We start from the raw sequence: 17,891 nt of genomic DNA, 5'->3' as shown, positions 1-17,891 counted from the left end.
CTTCCCTAAGACCCTCTTCCACTGAGGGAACCTCTGCATTAGCGCTCAGCAACCAGGAAATCCAATAAAGCTGAAAATTACAGGGCAAACATATTCTGTTAACACCAACTCTTTATTTGCACTGTAGCTGTGAACCATTTAATTATATGGTTTAAAAAAAAAAAAAAAGGCACCAGGCTGAGGCAGAATAATTACATGGGAAGACTCTGGTTGTTCTTCGTGGGGGAAGGAGCCAACCTAGGTGTGGTATTTTAGCTTTGCTGGAACAAGTCGCTCTTTTCTCTTAATCTTCCTGTCCTCTGCTCCATCGGTTCCCACGCAAAGTAAAGCCCCACCTGACTGCTGGTTTGAAATGTCCACGTTACCTTGATGTCCGTGTCCATGGAGAGGGTAAAGCTTAGAAAATTTTCACCATAGCTGTCAATGCGGATGTCTGGTGGTGGGATCACTGAGAACAAAAAAGGGATTCAAAGAGAGAAACCGTGTGATGAAAAGTGAAGAAGGCAGGACTTCACAGTTTTCAACTCAAGGGACAAAGCGATCTTTCGGTTGGAAAAGAAAAGGCGTTGCTTTGGCACTTCTGACTCCTCTATCGGTTTGGCTACTGTTGCCCTGAGGCTGAGGCTGGGGCTGAGTCCACAGTTGCCTGGTGAACACAGAACTATCTCGGCTGGGTCTGCTATCCCGGCAACTGGGTCAAGCAGAAAAGATCCATTATGTAAATGCCCCAAGTCAGCCCAGCTTCAGCCTGGTTTTGAAAAGTCTGGGGGTCACACTGGGAACCACCTTTACTGGCACCAATGAAGTCCCAGTGGCCTCAGGTCCTTTTTGAAGGTTGACAGCATGCTAAATCTTAAGTCCTAACTTGTAGATGTATGTGGGACGAAATGGAAAGAATCTGGGCCCTGGAATTCAAATTCCTGTTGAGACACTTAGCAACTGTGTGCCCTGGGGCAAGTTACCTGTCCTTGCTAAACCTAGAGATACCATCTGTACTTCACAGAGATGGCAAAATTCACTAAAATAATATGTGTCTTGATACTCAAAGTTCCCTTTCTCTCTTTCCGGTAAAGTCCCACCCACGACAGATTAAAGACCTGATGAGATACTGGCATCCTCATCAAGACCAGAGCTTGGGACTTCTCTGAGTGGTCCAGTGGTTAAGAATCTGCCTTGCAATGCAGGGGATGTGGGTTCAATCCTGGTCGGGGAACTAAGACTCCACGTGCCACGGAACACCTAAGCCCACACACTGCAACTAGGGAATCTGTGCACCCCAACAGAACATCATGTGTGCCACAATTAAGACTCCACACTGCCTAATCAGTAAATGTAATTTAAAAAAAAAACACCAGAGCTCAGCCTGGGAGCTAAGGGGGCAGGGAAAGGGTAGCAGAGAGAAAAAGATTCCTCTTGACTCAAGTGAACAGCACCACGCTGATCATTTTGAATGTCTACCCACCAGAAACCCAGCAGTGTCCTGCAGGTGTGACCTAAGAGGGCTTGATGGGGTCAGCTTCATCAGAATATAACATTCAAATGGATTAGATTCTCAGCACATATGCCTTTTATATCAGCAAGGCAAGAAAGACCCAAAGGAGTAGCTAAGACTTGGAGGCAAAGAGATGGTTCAAAATTACAGGAGTCTCTCTAGATGTTCAATAAAAGTGGGCTTGAGGAAAATACAGCATGCAGAAGGAAGGGTATTAGGAGTTGCAGGCAGGCAGCTCAGAGCAAAGTAGTTCAGGTGCTGCTATTCACCTGACCTGGGTGATAATCATAGTGGCGGGAGTTACAGCACCGTCTTCCTCAAGCCCCAGTGTCCTCAGCCACCCAAAGAGTGAGAATACTCACAGGGTTGATAAGGACTAGGAGAGATAAACTCCTATAAAAACAGTCTGCAAAGTGCTTGCTGCAGTGCTCAAAGTATGGCAGCTGTTGTCATCATTAACCCACTGTGTCCACTATGACGGTGGTGATCCTGGGTGATGCTCCCGCTGTTTCTAATCCCATCTTCCTACGTTACTAGGACCCGAGGTCACACAGAGATCATAACACACGCTTTTTGACTCTGCACACAGTTGCCTTCTAAGCAATACACATATGAGGAGTTGAGGTTCATCCTAAAAATCATTGTGGTTGCTGTTTAATCGCTAAGTCATGTCCGATTCTTTGAGACCCCATGGCCTTGCAGTCCACCAGGCTCCTCTATCCATGGGATTTCCCAGGCAAGAATACTGGAGTGGATTGCTATTTCCTTCTCCAGGAGATCTTCCTGACCCAGGGATCGAACCCAGGTCTCCTGAGAGCAGCAACCCCTAATCACTGAGATTTTCAAATGCAGGTGTGAACTGTGATGAGGACTACAAGATGCTACCTGTTTGTCTGATGACTTCCCAATGTCCCTCCTTTTCAGTAGGTATGGTCAGTATGTTCTGACTGATCGCAGAGGAAAATAATACCACAGTCAAAACTCTAGGGGAGGAGCTTCTTTGGTGGCTCAGTGGTAAACAATCTACCTGCCAATGCAGGAGCACAGGGGTTCGATCCAGCCTGTGCTCGAGAGCCCAAGAGCTCAAACAACGGAAGCACACGTACCCTAGAGCCCATTCTCTGCAGCAAGAAGGTATTGCAATGAGAAGCCCAAGCACAGCACTATAGAGTAATCTTTGCTTGCTACAACCAGAGGAAAACCCTTGCACCAACCAAGACCCAGCACAGCCAAAAATAACTAAAAAAGAAAAGAAGAAAACAAAACACAACTCTAAGGAAGTGTGAACTCAGCACACATTTTCCAACATGTACAATCTCCCTGATTCACGGACTGGCTGGCTTCACCAAGTTCAGCTTGGCCCCTGCGCTGATCTCAACCACCCCATGCTTTTAAAGGCAACCAGACAGTGACTCTTCAAGACCCACAGGCTATTTCTCACAGGCTCAGGCTAAAGCAAAATCCCTCGATCACATTCCTGGTGGCATTTCCAGCTTTTGTACCCATCCGCCAATCCAGAAATGAAAGTGCCAAGGCTAAGATCAGGAAGATGAGCTGGTGCGTCTCCCACTGAGCACCAGAGCCTTCCGTTCACTTGCTTCGGTTCACTCACTCATCCGGGATTTCATCGGCTCCTAACTCCACACCGAGGACGGGGTGGCAGCAGATGTGAGGCACACGTGCCAAGCGAGGAGCCCCGCCCAGGAGGCAGGCCCTGCAGGGGTTCAGGGCGCACGTTCCGGAGTCAGCAGGTCAGGTTCCAACCCCAGCTCTACGTGCGAATGACACAACCTTTCCATTCCCTTATCTGTCGTTATAGTTGCTCTGAGGGCTCAATGAGATAAGCTGGCATACGCAGAGCAGCTGGCATGACAGCCTTCCAGGTCCATGACTTTGATCAGCTCTAGCAATAGAAGGAAATGGCAACCCACTCCAGTGTTCTTGCCTGGAGAATCCCAGGGACGGAGGAGCCTGGTGGGCTGCCGGCTATGGGGTTGCACAGGGTCGGACACAAGTGAAGCGACTTAGCAACAGCGATAGAAAAACAGAAACTGCCACCTACGTGTTGCTGGTGGCTTCCCCAGGGCAGTAACGAGTGTAGGCATGGCACTCTCTTACAGCACCCCACAGATGAAATGAACAACAAGACCATCTTTATCTTGGCTGAGAAAGAAGGACTCCTTACGTCATGGATACTCCCCCTGAGAAGCAGAGCCGGGCATGGTGGCCTTCAGAAATCCACCTGTATGCCCAGTTCTATATAGAAGGAGGAATGATCAACAGTCCCCCCAAAAGACTTCATGTCTAAGCACAGCAGAGACACCCAGAGAAGTTTACCTGTTGTGGGGAGGGAGGTTGTGTGAACTATTCTGATCTATGCGTCTTCATTTGCCAATCACACAGAGTTTTTTCTAAGGGTTTCTATCTTCTCTAAATCTGCAAATGCTGGAATCATTTACCTTGTCCTTTTATGGTGGTAATGGATTTAGAATCGCTCCAATTTCCTATTCCACGACTGGTCACCGCAGCCACCTTTCAAATCAGAGTGTGAATTAGTATGGAATAAAGGCAACATGCCACACAGCGAGAATCCCAAGTGGGCAAAAGAGGTGAGGCTTTGGCAATATGGGGGGAAGAAATACACACAGAGGATGCGAGATAGTCTGAGGCGCCTGCAAGGGAAATAAGACAGGGAAAGAGAGCACAGGAGGCAACCTGGGGAAAGGGAACTGTGACAAAGCTGAAATTATGAAATTTCTGTTGATTGACAGGTGTCAAAGTTTTTCTAAAGGGCAGGGGTGTGAGAGGGAGTGCACGCGTGCATGTGTACGTCCATATATATGCATAACCATACACAGGTATGAGACTCTCAGTGTAAGGGAGCTTGTGAATGCACTCGATGGTCTCCAAACATGTTGTGCACAGGCTCTTTTTTCTACTGAAGATTTTGACAATCTATTTCATAAGAACTCCAGAAGATCATTTCATAAATGCCACTTATCACAGCTCTGGCTCTCCCTGCAGCTAAAGATAAGAGGTGGGTGCAAAAGAAATTGGAACTGGAATGCTAGCAGAATATCTGGGTTAACAGCTGGAAGAGCTGCATTCATAATCAATTCTCAGTTATTTGAGTGAAGGTTGATTTGAGTTCTCTATGTGGCCTTGATTTGAGAGACTAAAAGAAAACATGAGCTCCCAGAGCAAGGGGCTGGGTATTGAGCAGACCACTAGTCAGCACCTCGTAAAAGAAGGCATGGAGTTCTCACGAAAGTGCAACCATCTCCCCATGATCCCAGGCCACCCAGCCAGACAGCTGAAACGTTGTGCGAACACTCACTCTGACCGTGTACTGAGTGTTGACCAGTAGGTTCCTTATTTCTGTAAAGTTGCTAAGAGCTCTCTGGGAGGCCCACGTCTTAGAACCACTCCTGCTATATTCTACCTGAAGAGAGAGAAAAATAAAAATAAAAATACTATACCATGAACAGGTACCAAAGGTCTGGGCATCATAACACCTTACAAAAAGGCAGGAGGAGAGAGGGGAAGGTGGGCTGCAAAATGTCCCAGCGGATGGATGATTATAAGGCAGTTCCAAACCAAGTCCGCGTCACACAGAACATGATTCTGCTCCAGGAGACCCGGCCATCTCCCACGCTCACCCACACGCACTGCCCACTCCTGGGAGGAACTTACTATGTACTCCCGAACGAGGCCATGGGTATGGACGGGTGGGGCCCAGTGGCCCATGATCACTCCTTCCACTTCCCTGTGGAGTGACAGCTGGAGGTTTTGAGGGGCATCTGGCACTAGAAAAAGAAGCCCATGGGGTTAAAATCCATCTGCATCCTTGTCAACTGGAGGAACTTCCCTGAGCTTAAAAAACACACGAGAAAGAATCCAGAGCCAGCAGGGGAACTGTGCGCTAGAAAGGGGTGTTAGCTTGGTCTTCCCGCTGATGGAACATCTTTCCTCCCTGCTGTCCACCCATCAGACCAACAATGGTTCAGAGAGTCTGACATAGGCTGGGGGCTCCTAAGGGCTGCAGGACAGAATCACCTGGATAGGTTAAGTCAGCATTGGCCCTGGGCTTCCAGGCTGAGGTTTTGATTCTCAAGGCAGCTGCCCTGAACTCTCACATTTACATGTATGTGTGTGGGTGCTAAGTTGCTTTAGTTGTGTCTGACTCTTTGAGGCCCTATGGATTATAGCTGCTGTCCATGGGATACTCCATGCAAGAGGATTGGAGTGGGTTGCCATGCCCTCCTCCAGGGGATCTTTCCAACCCAGGGACGGAAGCCACATCTCTGTCTCCTGTATTGGCAGGAGGGTTCTTTACCACTAGCGCCACCTGGGGTGTGGGCGTGGGTGGGTGCGGGTGGGTGGGGGTGTGTGTGTACACACACAGAGAAACATATATATACATGTATATTTTTATATGTACATACACATACATATACATGTATTTTTTAGATTCTTTTCCTCTGTAGATTATTACATTATACGAAGTATAGTTCCCTGTACTATCCACTAGGTCCTTGTTGTTTATCTGTTTTGTATACAGTAGTGTCTGTTAAGCCCAACCTCCTAATTTATTGTTTGTTGTTCGTACGTTGCTAAGTCATAAGTCATTAAGTCAGGTCAGACTCTTTGTGACCCCATGGACTGCAGCATGCCAGACTTCTCTGTCCTTCACTATCTCCTAGAGTTGCTTAAACCCTTAATTTATCAGTTCAGTTCAGTTGCTCAGTCGTGTCCGACTCTCTGCGACCCCATGAATCGCAGCACGCCAGGCCTCCCTGTCCATCACCAACTCCAATTCCCCTCAGGTAACCATAAGTTTGGTTTCTATGTGTGTGTGTCTATTTCCGCTTTGTAAATAAGTTCATTTGTACCAGTTTTCTCTATTCCATATATAAGCATTATCATGTGATATCTGTCTTTCTGTCTGGTGGCCTTCACGTAATAAGTACATCCTCACTTCCTGGCAAGCCCATCTTCTAGATCTCCTTCCCCAGGCCTAGACTTCTTCAAGGAGCCTTGTATCCTTTTACTGAAGAACAGCTGTTAGAAACCTTGATTGAGTGCCAGGTGTGCTCAACGCTATCAAAGTTTTCCTGGGACTTCCCAGTTGAGGAAACAAGGAGATGCCTGCGGTATACTAACTCGTGCAGATACATATACCTATAAAGATTTTATGTGTACCCACATGCGTGCACATTAAGATGAACATGAGTTCATGTTAACATCTCCAAATGTAAACATGGTTCTGACGGCTACTGAGAATGAAAAGTTCACAAAACCTGGGGAGCAAAGGTCATGGGAACAAGCACAGTCACCCAACGTCAACTACTGTGAAGAAGGGAGGAAGTAGGGAACTCTACAACCCTCGAGCTTTGGTAAATTTCTTTATAGTATGCCCAAAATATTTCTGACATGCTTCATATGTTAATGATACCGATCTCCTAAGCACTAAATACTGGGAAATACCTAGAGACGGAAGGCAGAGACAGAAATTAGATAAGAAATGCAAAAAACGGCAGGGATGGGGAGATCAAATTAACTTCCTAAGAGAGAAAAACATTATGCATGGTGATAGGTTTGTAATTACACAAATACTGAATCACTATGTCATACATTTGGAACCAACACAGTGTTGTGGGTCAATTATACTTCAATTAAAAAAAAAAAATTGTGTTACGATGTCAAAAACAAATGTATGGTTATGGAAGGGGAAAGGGATCAAGGGATAAATGAGGTTTTGGGGATTAACAGATATACACTGCTCTACATAAAATGGCTTCCCAAGTGGCCCTGGTCATAAAGGACCCACCTGCCAATGCAGGAGACATAAGGGACGCGTGTTCAATCCCTGGATCGGGAAGATTCCCCTGGAGAAGGAAATGGCTACCCACTCCAGTATTCTTGCCTGGGAAACCCCATGGACAGAGGAGCCTGGCAGGCTACAGTCCACAGGGTCACAAAGAGCTGGGCATAATCGAAGCAATAAACAACATGGACGTACTGTCCGGCACTGGGGACTATAGCCAAGATCTCGTAATAACCTATAACAGAAAAGACTCTGAAAAAGAAGAGCGGTATACATGTGTAACTCGATCACTCCACTGTATATCTACCTAAAACACTATATATCAACTACACTTCAGAATTATGTTTTTTAAAAAAATTATGTGCTATAATAAGGAGAGGGACAGCCAGGACTATAAGCTTAGGCACAAAGGCGGCACATGTAGTGAGGCTGCCCTGTCCCTGAGCATCCTGGGAAACTCTGCAAATCCACAGAAGGGCTTGTCCCTGCGGCACTCACATCCTTCGGGAGTCCTCAGGGTCACGACGTCGTTGGTACTGTGCACCTTGCTCAGACACTGGACCTGGACTTTGACCTGATACGTGGTGTCTGGCTTCAAGACTTTCAATACTGTGCTCGTTTTATTGCTGTGGGTCTCCAGAGTATTCCATATGCTCTCTCCAACCACCCTGGCCAAGAGAACAAAGACAGCATCGCATCAAAGCAGCACGGGGTGGCCAAGATGTCTGAACCTATCAACGGAGTTGCTCGGTGCACACACCAGAGTTTATGGAATACCCGGTGGCAATAAAAACATCTTTTTATTCTCCTGAGGCAAAGAAGGGACCCACCTGTAGTAAATGTTATACACACAAGAAGCAGAGGGCATCTTCTTGGGCCGTATCCAGGTCAAAGTTACATCCCCAGAGAAGTCTGCTGTCCACTGAAGATTCTGTATTTTGTATACATTTAATTCCTCTAGAGAGAGAAAAGGGGGGAAAAGCAAGTGATACCTTACAAATCTCTGCATTTCAAAGGACACAGGAGGTTCCTTGGTTGCAGGCAGACCTGCTGGGCTCTGCGTGGTCTGGCCACCATCATCTTAAAACACCCCAGGAAAAAAAAAAGAGTCCAACCCTTCCTGTCCACCCTTCCCCAGGGTCTCCTGAATTTCCAGCTGTGATATTTCTCCTTGCATCTCACCTCCCTGTCTGCACTGAGACAAGCCTGATTCTCAGCAGAGAGTACCACAAGCCCAGGGACACTGTCACGGCAGGATCTGTGACTTCTAGAGACTGAGAGGCTTATGTGCCCCGGAATCCACATGCTGATGCCTCAACCCCAACGTGATGGTATTGGAGGCGGGTCCTCGGGAGGTGACTAGGTCCTAAGGACGGAGCCCTCGTGAGTGAGGCTAGTGTTTTCATAAAAGAGACCCCAGAGCATTTCCTTCCACCATGGGCCAACACGGAGAACACGGCTGTCTGTGGGCCAACAGGTGGGCCCTCGCCAGACACCGAATCTGCTGGGCTTCGGTGTCAGGCTTTCCAGCCTCCAGAGCTGTGAGACATAAGTTTCTGCTGCTTTCGTGCCACCCAGTCAGTGGCATCAGAGAAGGCAATGGCACCCCACTCCAGTACTCTTGCCTGGAAAATCCCATGGATGGAGGAGCCTGGTGGGCTGCCGTCCATGGGGTTGCGAACAGTCGGACATGACTGAGCAACTTCACTTTCACGTTTCACTTTCATGCATTGGAGAAGGAAATGGCAACCCGCTCCAGTGTTCTTGCCTGGAGAATCCCAGGGACAGGGGAGCCTGGCGGGCTGCCGTCTATGGGGTCGCACAGAGTTGGACATGACTGAAGCGACTTAGCAGCAGCAGCAGCAGTCAGTGGCTTTCTGTAATAACGGCCCCCAAAAGATTGCTAAATGCATTTCAGACACAAGGATGGAGTTCACCCCACCGCAAGGCCTGAGGCACTGCAGGAGCAACAATGCCTCAACACGAGCTGGTGATGGGTTAGTCGCTCAGTGGTGTCCTACCCTTTGAGACCCCGTGGATCGTACCCCGCCAGGCTCCTCTGTCTGTGGAATTCTCCAGGAAAGAATACTGGAGTGGGTTGCCATGCCCTCCTCCAGGGAATCTTCCCAACCCAAGGATCGAACCTGGGTCTCCTGCATTGCAGAGGCAGATTCCTTATTGTCTGAGCCACCAGGGAAGCCCACCAACGCAAGGACTAAAGCAAAAAACAAAATGAAAACCCCAGTCTCGACCAGCATCTCCCTGAGAGGGGCGAGGTGAGCTGGAGGCCGTATCAGAGGTGGGGCAGGCCTCCTCTGGAGCTCCAACAGTGAGCAAGAATCTTAGCTTGTTCAGACTGAGCCAAAGCTCAACAGGTTCTGCCCTGGGCCCCCCCGCCCCGCGGGCTGGAGGATGAGCCAGGGGTCCTGGGGGGCCACACTCACCGCTGCAGGCGCGCTCGTCGCTCTCGTCCGAGCAGTCTAGGAAGCCGTCGCAGCGCTCGGAGAGCATGATGCAGGCCTCACCGTCCTGGCATTGGAACTCCAGGGCCGTGCAGGTCAGAGTGCTGTGCGTGGCTGCAACACGCGAGGGTCCACAGTCACCAAAGCGTTCCCAGGTTCTGGGAAAGGGAACTCATCAACTAGCGCTCCCCGCCCCATGCAAATATGCACACGATGCTCCATACAATGACTCTATCCAAACGAAAAGGAAGCCAAACAGACCACTAAGCCAGGGTGGTGGTCCAACAGCAGAGAGTCTACTAACAACGGGTCTTTACAGTCTTCTGGGGAACTCGCGAAGCACAGAGGTTTGTTCCAAGCCTACTGAGGCAGAAACACAGCACTGGGCACGTGCAGCACTTAAAAGCTCCACAGTGATTCCTCAGAACGGGCCAGCCCTGAGAACTTCCGCTCTAGAACTAGATAACCCTGTTTTCTGGCTGAGGCACTGCACCTACTTCTGAAAACCACATTTCAGTGGCAGGCAGGTTCTTTACCACTGAGCCACCAGGGAAGCCCTCAGAAAAGGTTTTAGAACCACTAGTGAACAGCCTCAGAAGCCCAAGATGGGATTCATCCACCCATTTATCCATCCATCCATCCATCCATCCAACTTTAAGGGAGGGTCTATCATGAATCAGATACTGTTTAAGACGCTAAGGATATGGTGATATGTGAAACAAGGGACCTACCCTCACAGAGCTTACTGAGAGAAAGAGCAAACAAACAAGTAAACAAACAAATACATTATTTTAGACAGTGATAGGGCTACAAAGAAATATACTGAGAGTAACTGGAAGAGAGTGATGGGGATATTATACAGGAGAGTCAGGGAAGGACTCTATGCTCAGAGGGGATTGTTATGGAAAATACCAAGATCCCCATCACAGAATTACCACCCCTCCACTTGCTAAGAACGTGGTAAAATATAATCAAAAAACAGATGAATAGTCAAGCTGAAAGATGTCTGACGTTTCTTTAGGAAACATCTCAATATTTTCAAAGGAAGGAAACATGGTTTTTAGAAACTGGGAATAAGGTTGTCTGAAAATTCTTAAACTGGTTCTTAACAGATGATTAATGGGCACTTAAAACAATGTAGTAGCCTTCAGGGGCCAGCTTCTCTGAGAAGAGGCATGTCATGCTAATCTCATTTCCTTTGTTGATGGGGTTATCCGATTAATGGATTGAGGAAAACTGTAGATAGAGCACATCTTGATTTGAAGCCCCTTAACCAAGCGGTTGCCTTGTGTACAAGACAGATTTGAAACAGGCAAAAGATATTTATTTAAAGAACACCCATTAATGAATTAATCTCACCCAAGAGGAAGGTCCTATTTCATTTCCTCTTGGTTAATTATGGTTAATGTTCTTCTTACCGTACTTATCTGGCTCAGACGTTCCTACTATGATTTTGATGAGTGTTGTTTCAACCTGCCCTGTTATCTGAATGTCCCAAAGGTCCACTTTGTTCAGTCTCTTCACGTAAGTGCAGGATTTTACGCTAATCCCCATTTAATTTCTCTGTGTTGTTTTGGGAGTATTCCTCCCTACAAGAACTTTCCACATGGTATGATGAGAAGATCATGGTTTTGTACAAAGAAAATACTAAGTAAATGCCCCAATCTGCTGCGGACGAGGTGACCTTCTTTGAAGCTTAACTTTCCTATCTCTAAAATGGAGGCATAAGGCCAGAATTTATTAATATGAGACCCAAAGTACAAGCACAAGCTATCCTGGTCTCCTCGAGCCTCCCCGGGGGCAGATGGCCCTGCCGACCACTCACGGCAGTTGGCCTCGTCCTGGCCATCCTGGCAATCCTGGTGGCCGTCACAGCGCCTCCAGTTGGGGATACACTTCTTCGGTTGGCGGCACTCGAATTCAAACCGATCGCACCGCCCGAGCTGGGTAGGAGTGGAGGCAGCAGTCACATTGGCTAGAAGAAAAGGTTTTTAAAATTCACTTTTTTAGTATTGAGGCCAGCAACAGCAACCTATTCGACGTGCTGGGGATGCTGGTGCTCTGGGAATTTCGACGGGAACCCAAACAGACATGTGAGCTCTGGTGAAGATGGAAGGTTGCTAAGACACAAGCATCTCACCCTGCTTCTCTCCCGGGAAGCCCCTGACGGAGACAAAGCCAACAGGACCTGGGAAACTGAGAAGCTGACAGACAGGGCTGAGCGGCTAGGTACTTCAGAGCAGAGAGGACTCTGCCCTAGGCTGTCACGGGAGAAAGCTAAGCTCCATTAAGACCAACTTCACAGAATCTGCAAACAGACTGGAAAATGGTATCCTTTGGCCAGGAGAGAAAAGGGTGAAAATTATATAAGGGGGCCACTGAAAGATGCTAAAGCAGCAGTGAGACTCCCCACTCCCCCGCCTCACTATCCCCACAAGACAATCAGTCAACCTGTCATTCACAGGGGGAGCTCCTGGGCTCCAGGCAGAGATTCTGGTTCTGTATTTTTATAAATATAGAAAACATATATATAAATACAGAAGACATCCTACACTTTTTAGAAACAACCCAAGTGATTCCCTACAGGCTGTTCTACATGCTGTAATGCGAGAAAGAGTGATGGCATATTGGCATCCCATGCTTCTGTCTGCCCTGACGGACAGTGGGCTTCACAGAAGGCAAGAAGGGGGACAACATCAAGGTGGACAGGGTGAAAGTTCTGCTGGAGGAATCTAAGTAAACAAGAGGCAGGTCTGTCCACAGCAACTGAGGACCCCAGCGTTTGGAAGTGAGAAGTCATGGCAAGCACAAAGGGTCTAACAGGGCTCAAACAGGGCCTTGAAAAGAGGACTCAAGGGTTAGGGTCTATTTTCTGGACAAGAGGACAAGCAGAAACCAGTGATGAGTCTTTTAAAAAGTTACTTTTTTTTTTTTTAAAGATTTTTTGATGTGGACCATTTTTAAAGTTTTTATGGAATTATTACAGTATTGCTTCTGTTTTTTATGTTTGGGTTTGGGTTTTGGCCACAAAGCATGTAGGATCTAAGCTCCCCAACTAGGGATTGAACCTGAGCCCCCTGCATCGGAAGGTGAAGTCTTAACCAGTGGACTGCCAGGGAAATCCCACCACTCATGATTTTAAACAGAGAAGAGATGGGATAAAAACAGCCTTAAAGGATCCAGGAATTTGCTGAAAAGAATTACATAAACCGCGGCAAGTGATGATCTATTCTCTTATTATAACTGACTCTGAAATGGAAACCTATTGAGAAAAAGACACAGTTCTGCCTGCAGTTACGGGGGCGCCTTGACGATTATCCTGGCTATCCATGGGCTTCCAGCAACAAGGTGAAAGCACAGACCTCCAGGTGCCTTGCCATGTTTAGCCACTAGATGGCACTGCTTACCCCTTTTTTTTTTAATAGGATGGCTGCCAACTAGTAAACCAGAGATTTAGGAGAGTTTAATACAGAGACCTGCCCTACAATCCCCATGGTAACCTCCTGGGAGAGGAAGCAGCCACGGTGGTCAGCCGGATACAGAGGGCAGTGAGGGAAGATGACTTCTGAGTGCCCAGGGATCTCCCTGTTCTGAGGTGAGAAGGATCCTGGCCACAGAGCAGAGTCCCCAAGGGCAGGCACCCAGGGTGCAGCCTCAAAGGTCCTCTCCTTGAAGCAGGTGCCCCGGGTCAGCGCTGGGGCCATACTTACCAGGCGAGGGGCAGGCCTCCTCGTCCGAGCCGTCCGTGCAGTCTCGATATCCGTCGCACACCCAGCTGTCCATCACGCAGGCCCCACTGCTGCAGCGGTAGTAGTTGGGCAGACATGTGGAGGGCCCGGGAGTGGGGGAGGGAAGAACATGTGAATCTGGGGAAGACACCAAACAAGGAAACCCACAATGTCACAGGAAGCTTGAGCTCAGACCCCGACGCGTCCTAGGCCAGTATGATGTCCCAGGTTTAGCTGCACAGCTGGGGGGTAGTGGGGTGGGGGGCTGTGTGCCAGGACTGTTCTGAGCTGTGGCTCATCTAAAAATCGCGTATGGAGGGGTGTCAGGACACACTGTGTTCCCTTCCCTTCCATGGAGTGGATTCACCTTACCTATTATATTTGCCTTGGGCTACTATTCAGATGCGTTTGCTTTTGCAGGGCCTTGTGCAGGCTGGTGGAAGGAAGGGGACTCGGAAGGCACAGGGCAGATGGGAGAATTAATTCCTATCCAGGTTAAACCAGTTCTGGTTCACTCAACCCCAACCACCTCAAGAGCAGCTCAGGGACAAGAACACCAAAAAGGAAAGGGACGGTCCTGTGTGCACTCCGGTGGCCCCTCGGCGTGTATCACGTACACATGTATGCATCATGGCCCAGGCGTCACCCAGAGCGCCTGTTACAATGCGGGACACATTGCAGGAGGGAGGCCTCGGGTGGGGTCAGGGGCTGCTGTTCTAACAAGCAGCTGTGGGTCTGCAGCCCATACTCGTGGGACCAGTCTCTCAAGTTCCCACTGTGCCCTGGAAAGAATAACCCTGGGAACAGGAGAGGCCAACTGTGTCGATTTCATCATGGGAGGGGGAGAGAACACAACTCAGTTACCCGCCCAACCCCCCCACCCAAAATCACTGCCTAAGCCAGACGCTGAAGAGACAGGCGAGCTCCATGCGGCCTGGGCGGCCCCCGACCCTCACCTCCGCAGTCCTTCTCGTCAGACCAGTCCCCGCAGTCGTTTTCCCGGTCGCACTTCCACCTGTTGGGGATGCAGTGCCCGTTCTCGCACTGGAACTGGAAGTAGCGGGAGCAGCTGGGGGCCTCGGTGGGGTTTTCTGGGGGATGAACCGCAGGGTCAGTTTATGGCCTGCACGGCGTGAACAGAGGCCTCCAAGGACCCACAGGCTCCTCACCCAGGCCCCAGCGCAGCCCGCGTGACCCCCCACCCCCCAGAGAAGGATGAGGCAGCTTCCCGGATTGGAGGGAGACCAAGAGCATATCCACAAACTGGACAAAACCTTGCCTCCCTGGACCCGAGGTCATATTCTCCTATGCTTCTACATCTTGCCAATGACACCCGAGTGGGTTTTTTTATATTTATCCTTTTATTATTTTACTTATTTATGTGTCTGCACCAGGTCTTAGTTGCAGCACATGGGATCTTATAGTTCTAATCTTATGCAAACTCTTAGTTGAGGCATGTGGGACCTCGTTCCCTGACCAGGGATGGAACCTGGACCCCTGCGTTGGGAGCACAGAGTCTTAGCCACTGGACCACCAGGGAAGTCCTGATACCCAAGTTTGAATTTTGATAGTCTACTGAAGGAATGACCTAACTGTTGATGATAACCCAACAGTAACAATGATTCCATCATGCTGTGACATCTGTAACATGTAGGGGGTGGGGGAAATATACTCTAAAATATTTACCATAACTACTCTACCATGTTCCTTATACACAATGTCAACTTCCCAACTGGAGAAAGAGAATAAATACACCCTAACCTCTGCTGGTAGAGAAGGAAATGGCAACCCACTCCAGTATTCTTGCCCAGAATATCCCACGGACAGAGGAGGCTGGTGGGCTACAGTCCACAGGGTTGCTAAGAGTTGGGCATGACTCAGTGACTAAACCAACCAACCGATCTCTGCTAGGGGGTAGGTTCTCACTTTAAGACTCAATTTGTTACATGCAGATTCAAGACCTGGAAGGAATTATGGCTGAAGAGGGAGAAGGCAAAGCCAAGCATTGTGTGACCTGGAGCCTGGGATGCCTGGGGGCAGAGCTGAGGTCTCCTTACCACAGTTGGCTTCGTCGGAGTCATCACCGCAGTCATCCATCCCATCACACTTCCAGATCAAACTGATGCACACTCCGTTCTGACACTGGAAGCTGAACTCGTCACACACCTTGTGGAACTCGGGGTCTCGGGCTAGGGAAGGAATCAACATACATAAGTCCAGATTACTTCCACACTGGAGAGCTCAACATGGCACTGTTGTTTGGAAATAAGAGGCAAGAACAAAGGGCCTCCACCAAGAGATGGCCCGGCTGGAGGATTCCTCGAAAGCAAGTCAAAGGCCTACTGCTGCTGCTACTAAGTCACTTCAGTCGTGTCCGACTCTGTGTGACCCCATAGATGGCAGCCCACCAGGCTCCCTGTCCCTGGGATTCTCTAAGCAAGAACACTGGAGTGGGTTGCCATTTCCCTCTCCAATGCATCAAAGTGAAAAGTGAAAGGGAAGTCGCTTAGTCATGCCCAACTCTTTGCAACCCCATGGACTGCAGCCCACCAGCCTCCTCCATCCATGGGATTTTCCAGGCAAGAATACCAGAGTCGGGTGCCATCACCCTCTCCTGGTCCCCAGCAACTCAGACTGCAACAACATCTGCAGATAACGTCTTTAAAGGGGTAATTAAGCTAACGTGAGGTCATTACATTAGGATGGAGCCCTAATCTAACAGGACTGGTGTTCTCATAAACAGAGTAAGTGAAGACAGAGGATGGCCATTTACAAGCCAAGGAGAGGCGCCTCAGAGGAAACCAACCCTGCCGACACCTTAACCTCTGATCTGCAGCCCCCAGAACTGTGATTAACCCCCTAGGCTGTGGTCCTTTGTCTGGGGAGACTGAGAAGACTGATGCAAGTCCCCACTATCATGCAGGCAGGGCAGTCTTGGGGACAGGGCTGTAGCCGTGAACGAGACAAGGACCTGCTCTCGGGCACACACAGAGGAGGCTAGCTGGTGGGGGGGGGTGGGGGCAGGCCACAAAATAACTGCAGTGTGCAGAGTGGAGGTGAGTGGGGTACAGACACTGCGGCAAGGTGAGGGGGCCACTCCGGGGGCACAAGAAAGGCTGTGGAAGGAGGTGACACGTGGGCCAAGACCGCTGTCAACCTTGATCCCCGCCTTGAGCTGTGCACCAAAAACTAACAAGCAGGCTTCCAAAGCAACCAAGGTGAGCCTTTCATTGAAAACCAAGTCTGGACCCTCAGTGGAGACCTGAAAACTGGATGGAGGCACATGCCCAGGGTGGCCCGCCCCGAGTCTCTCCAGCGCCCCCGACTCACAGCATCCTGCGAACTCCGGGTCCTCGTCAGAGCCGTCCCGGCACTGGATGATGCCGTCACAGACCATGGACTGGAAGAGGCACTGCTGGCGGTTCTTACACACGAAGTCCATGAAGCGAGTACACAGGGGCTCTGAAAGGGACCAGCGAGGGGAAGGGGCCGTGAGCCCCTGGAGCTGGGGACCTCGTGGGCCACGGCAGGACATGCTCTGACCGGACGCACAATTCAGGAGGTAATGGGCACCACCACCAACCACAAGCTTTGAGCAAACCCTGAGCTTCAGGACCTCATTAAGCTCCCAGCACAACATGATGACAGGTTTTACTGTCCTGTTTCCCAAATGAAGCACAGGGGACGGCAACATTATGTATTTTGCCAAGAGCACACGACTGATGAGGGTGGAGCCAAAACTGAAACCCAGAGCTGCCTGACATCACAGGCCATGATCTTAACCACTATCGACATAACACCAACTCTCGAATATGGGGCCTGGCAATCCCCTTCTATGAAGGATCGATGTTACCCACTGAACTGTACCTGCCACCAATTTATATGTTGAAGCCCTAATCTCCAACGTGACTGGATCTGGAGAAAGGGCAGTACTTTTTTTAATTAATTTTTTTTTGGCTGTGTCACATGCCATGTCGGATCTTAGTTCCCCAACCAGGGACTGAACCTATGCCTCTCGCATTGGCAGCAGAGTCTTCACCACTGGATTTCCAAGGAAGTTCCCTGATAGAGCTTTAAAGAGGAAATCCAGGTTAAGGGAGGTAGCTAAGGTTAAAAGGATCTATAGGAGCAGTGTCCTTCTAAGCAGCACCAGACATGCAGGCAAAGAGGCCACGTGAGGACATGGGAAGAAGGTGGCCTTTACGCCTGAATTGCCACACTAACTCATCCTTGGATCTCCAGCTTGCTTTCCCCAAGGATGAGCACCACTGACCCCAGACTACCTTTCTGGGTCCAAAGAAAACACGGCATACAAAGTCACCGTGCCTAAAACTGTTAGCCGAGTGATAATCAGCAACTAGCAAAACCAATGAAGGAGGAGA

The 17,891-nt window shown here is 49.2% G+C and overlaps 1 protein-coding gene and 1 non-coding gene across 2 annotated transcripts in view; both read right to left on the bottom strand.

Moving 5' to 3' along the window:
• SORL1 (sortilin related receptor 1) overlaps positions 1-17,891 on the bottom strand; it is a 164,547-nt gene that overhangs the window by 23,172 nt on the left and 123,484 nt on the right. Inside the window, exons 28-39 of the mRNA XM_068989373.1 lie at positions 16,840-16,971; positions 15,567-15,698; positions 14,466-14,600; positions 13,492-13,647; positions 11,607-11,756; positions 9,764-9,895; positions 8,150-8,276; positions 7,818-7,987; positions 5,186-5,298; positions 4,830-4,934; positions 3,952-4,024; positions 366-448 (exon numbers count right to left, since the gene is read on the bottom strand). Coding sequence (XP_068845474.1) covers positions 366-448; positions 3,952-4,024; positions 4,830-4,934; positions 5,186-5,298; positions 7,818-7,987; positions 8,150-8,276; positions 9,764-9,895; positions 11,607-11,756; positions 13,492-13,647; positions 14,466-14,600; positions 15,567-15,698; positions 16,840-16,971 — 1,508 coding nt within the window. The remainder of the gene's footprint in view (positions 1-365; positions 449-3,951; positions 4,025-4,829; positions 4,935-5,185; positions 5,299-7,817; positions 7,988-8,149; positions 8,277-9,763; positions 9,896-11,606; positions 11,757-13,491; positions 13,648-14,465; positions 14,601-15,566; positions 15,699-16,839; positions 16,972-17,891) is intronic.
• TRNAG-CCC (transfer RNA glycine (anticodon CCC)) lies at positions 14,978-15,049 on the bottom strand. Its single transcript has one exon. It is a non-coding gene; the product is annotated as a tRNA-Gly (tRNA).

The sequence above is a fragment of the Capricornis sumatraensis genome, chromosome 16 (genome assembly GCF_032405125.1).
Source record: "Capricornis sumatraensis isolate serow.1 chromosome 16, serow.2, whole genome shotgun sequence".
NCBI classification, from domain to species: Eukaryota; Metazoa; Chordata; class Mammalia; order Artiodactyla; family Bovidae; genus Capricornis; species Capricornis sumatraensis.
Note: the sequence above shows the minus strand (reverse complement) of the source record. Positions and strands in the feature narration are given on the sequence as shown.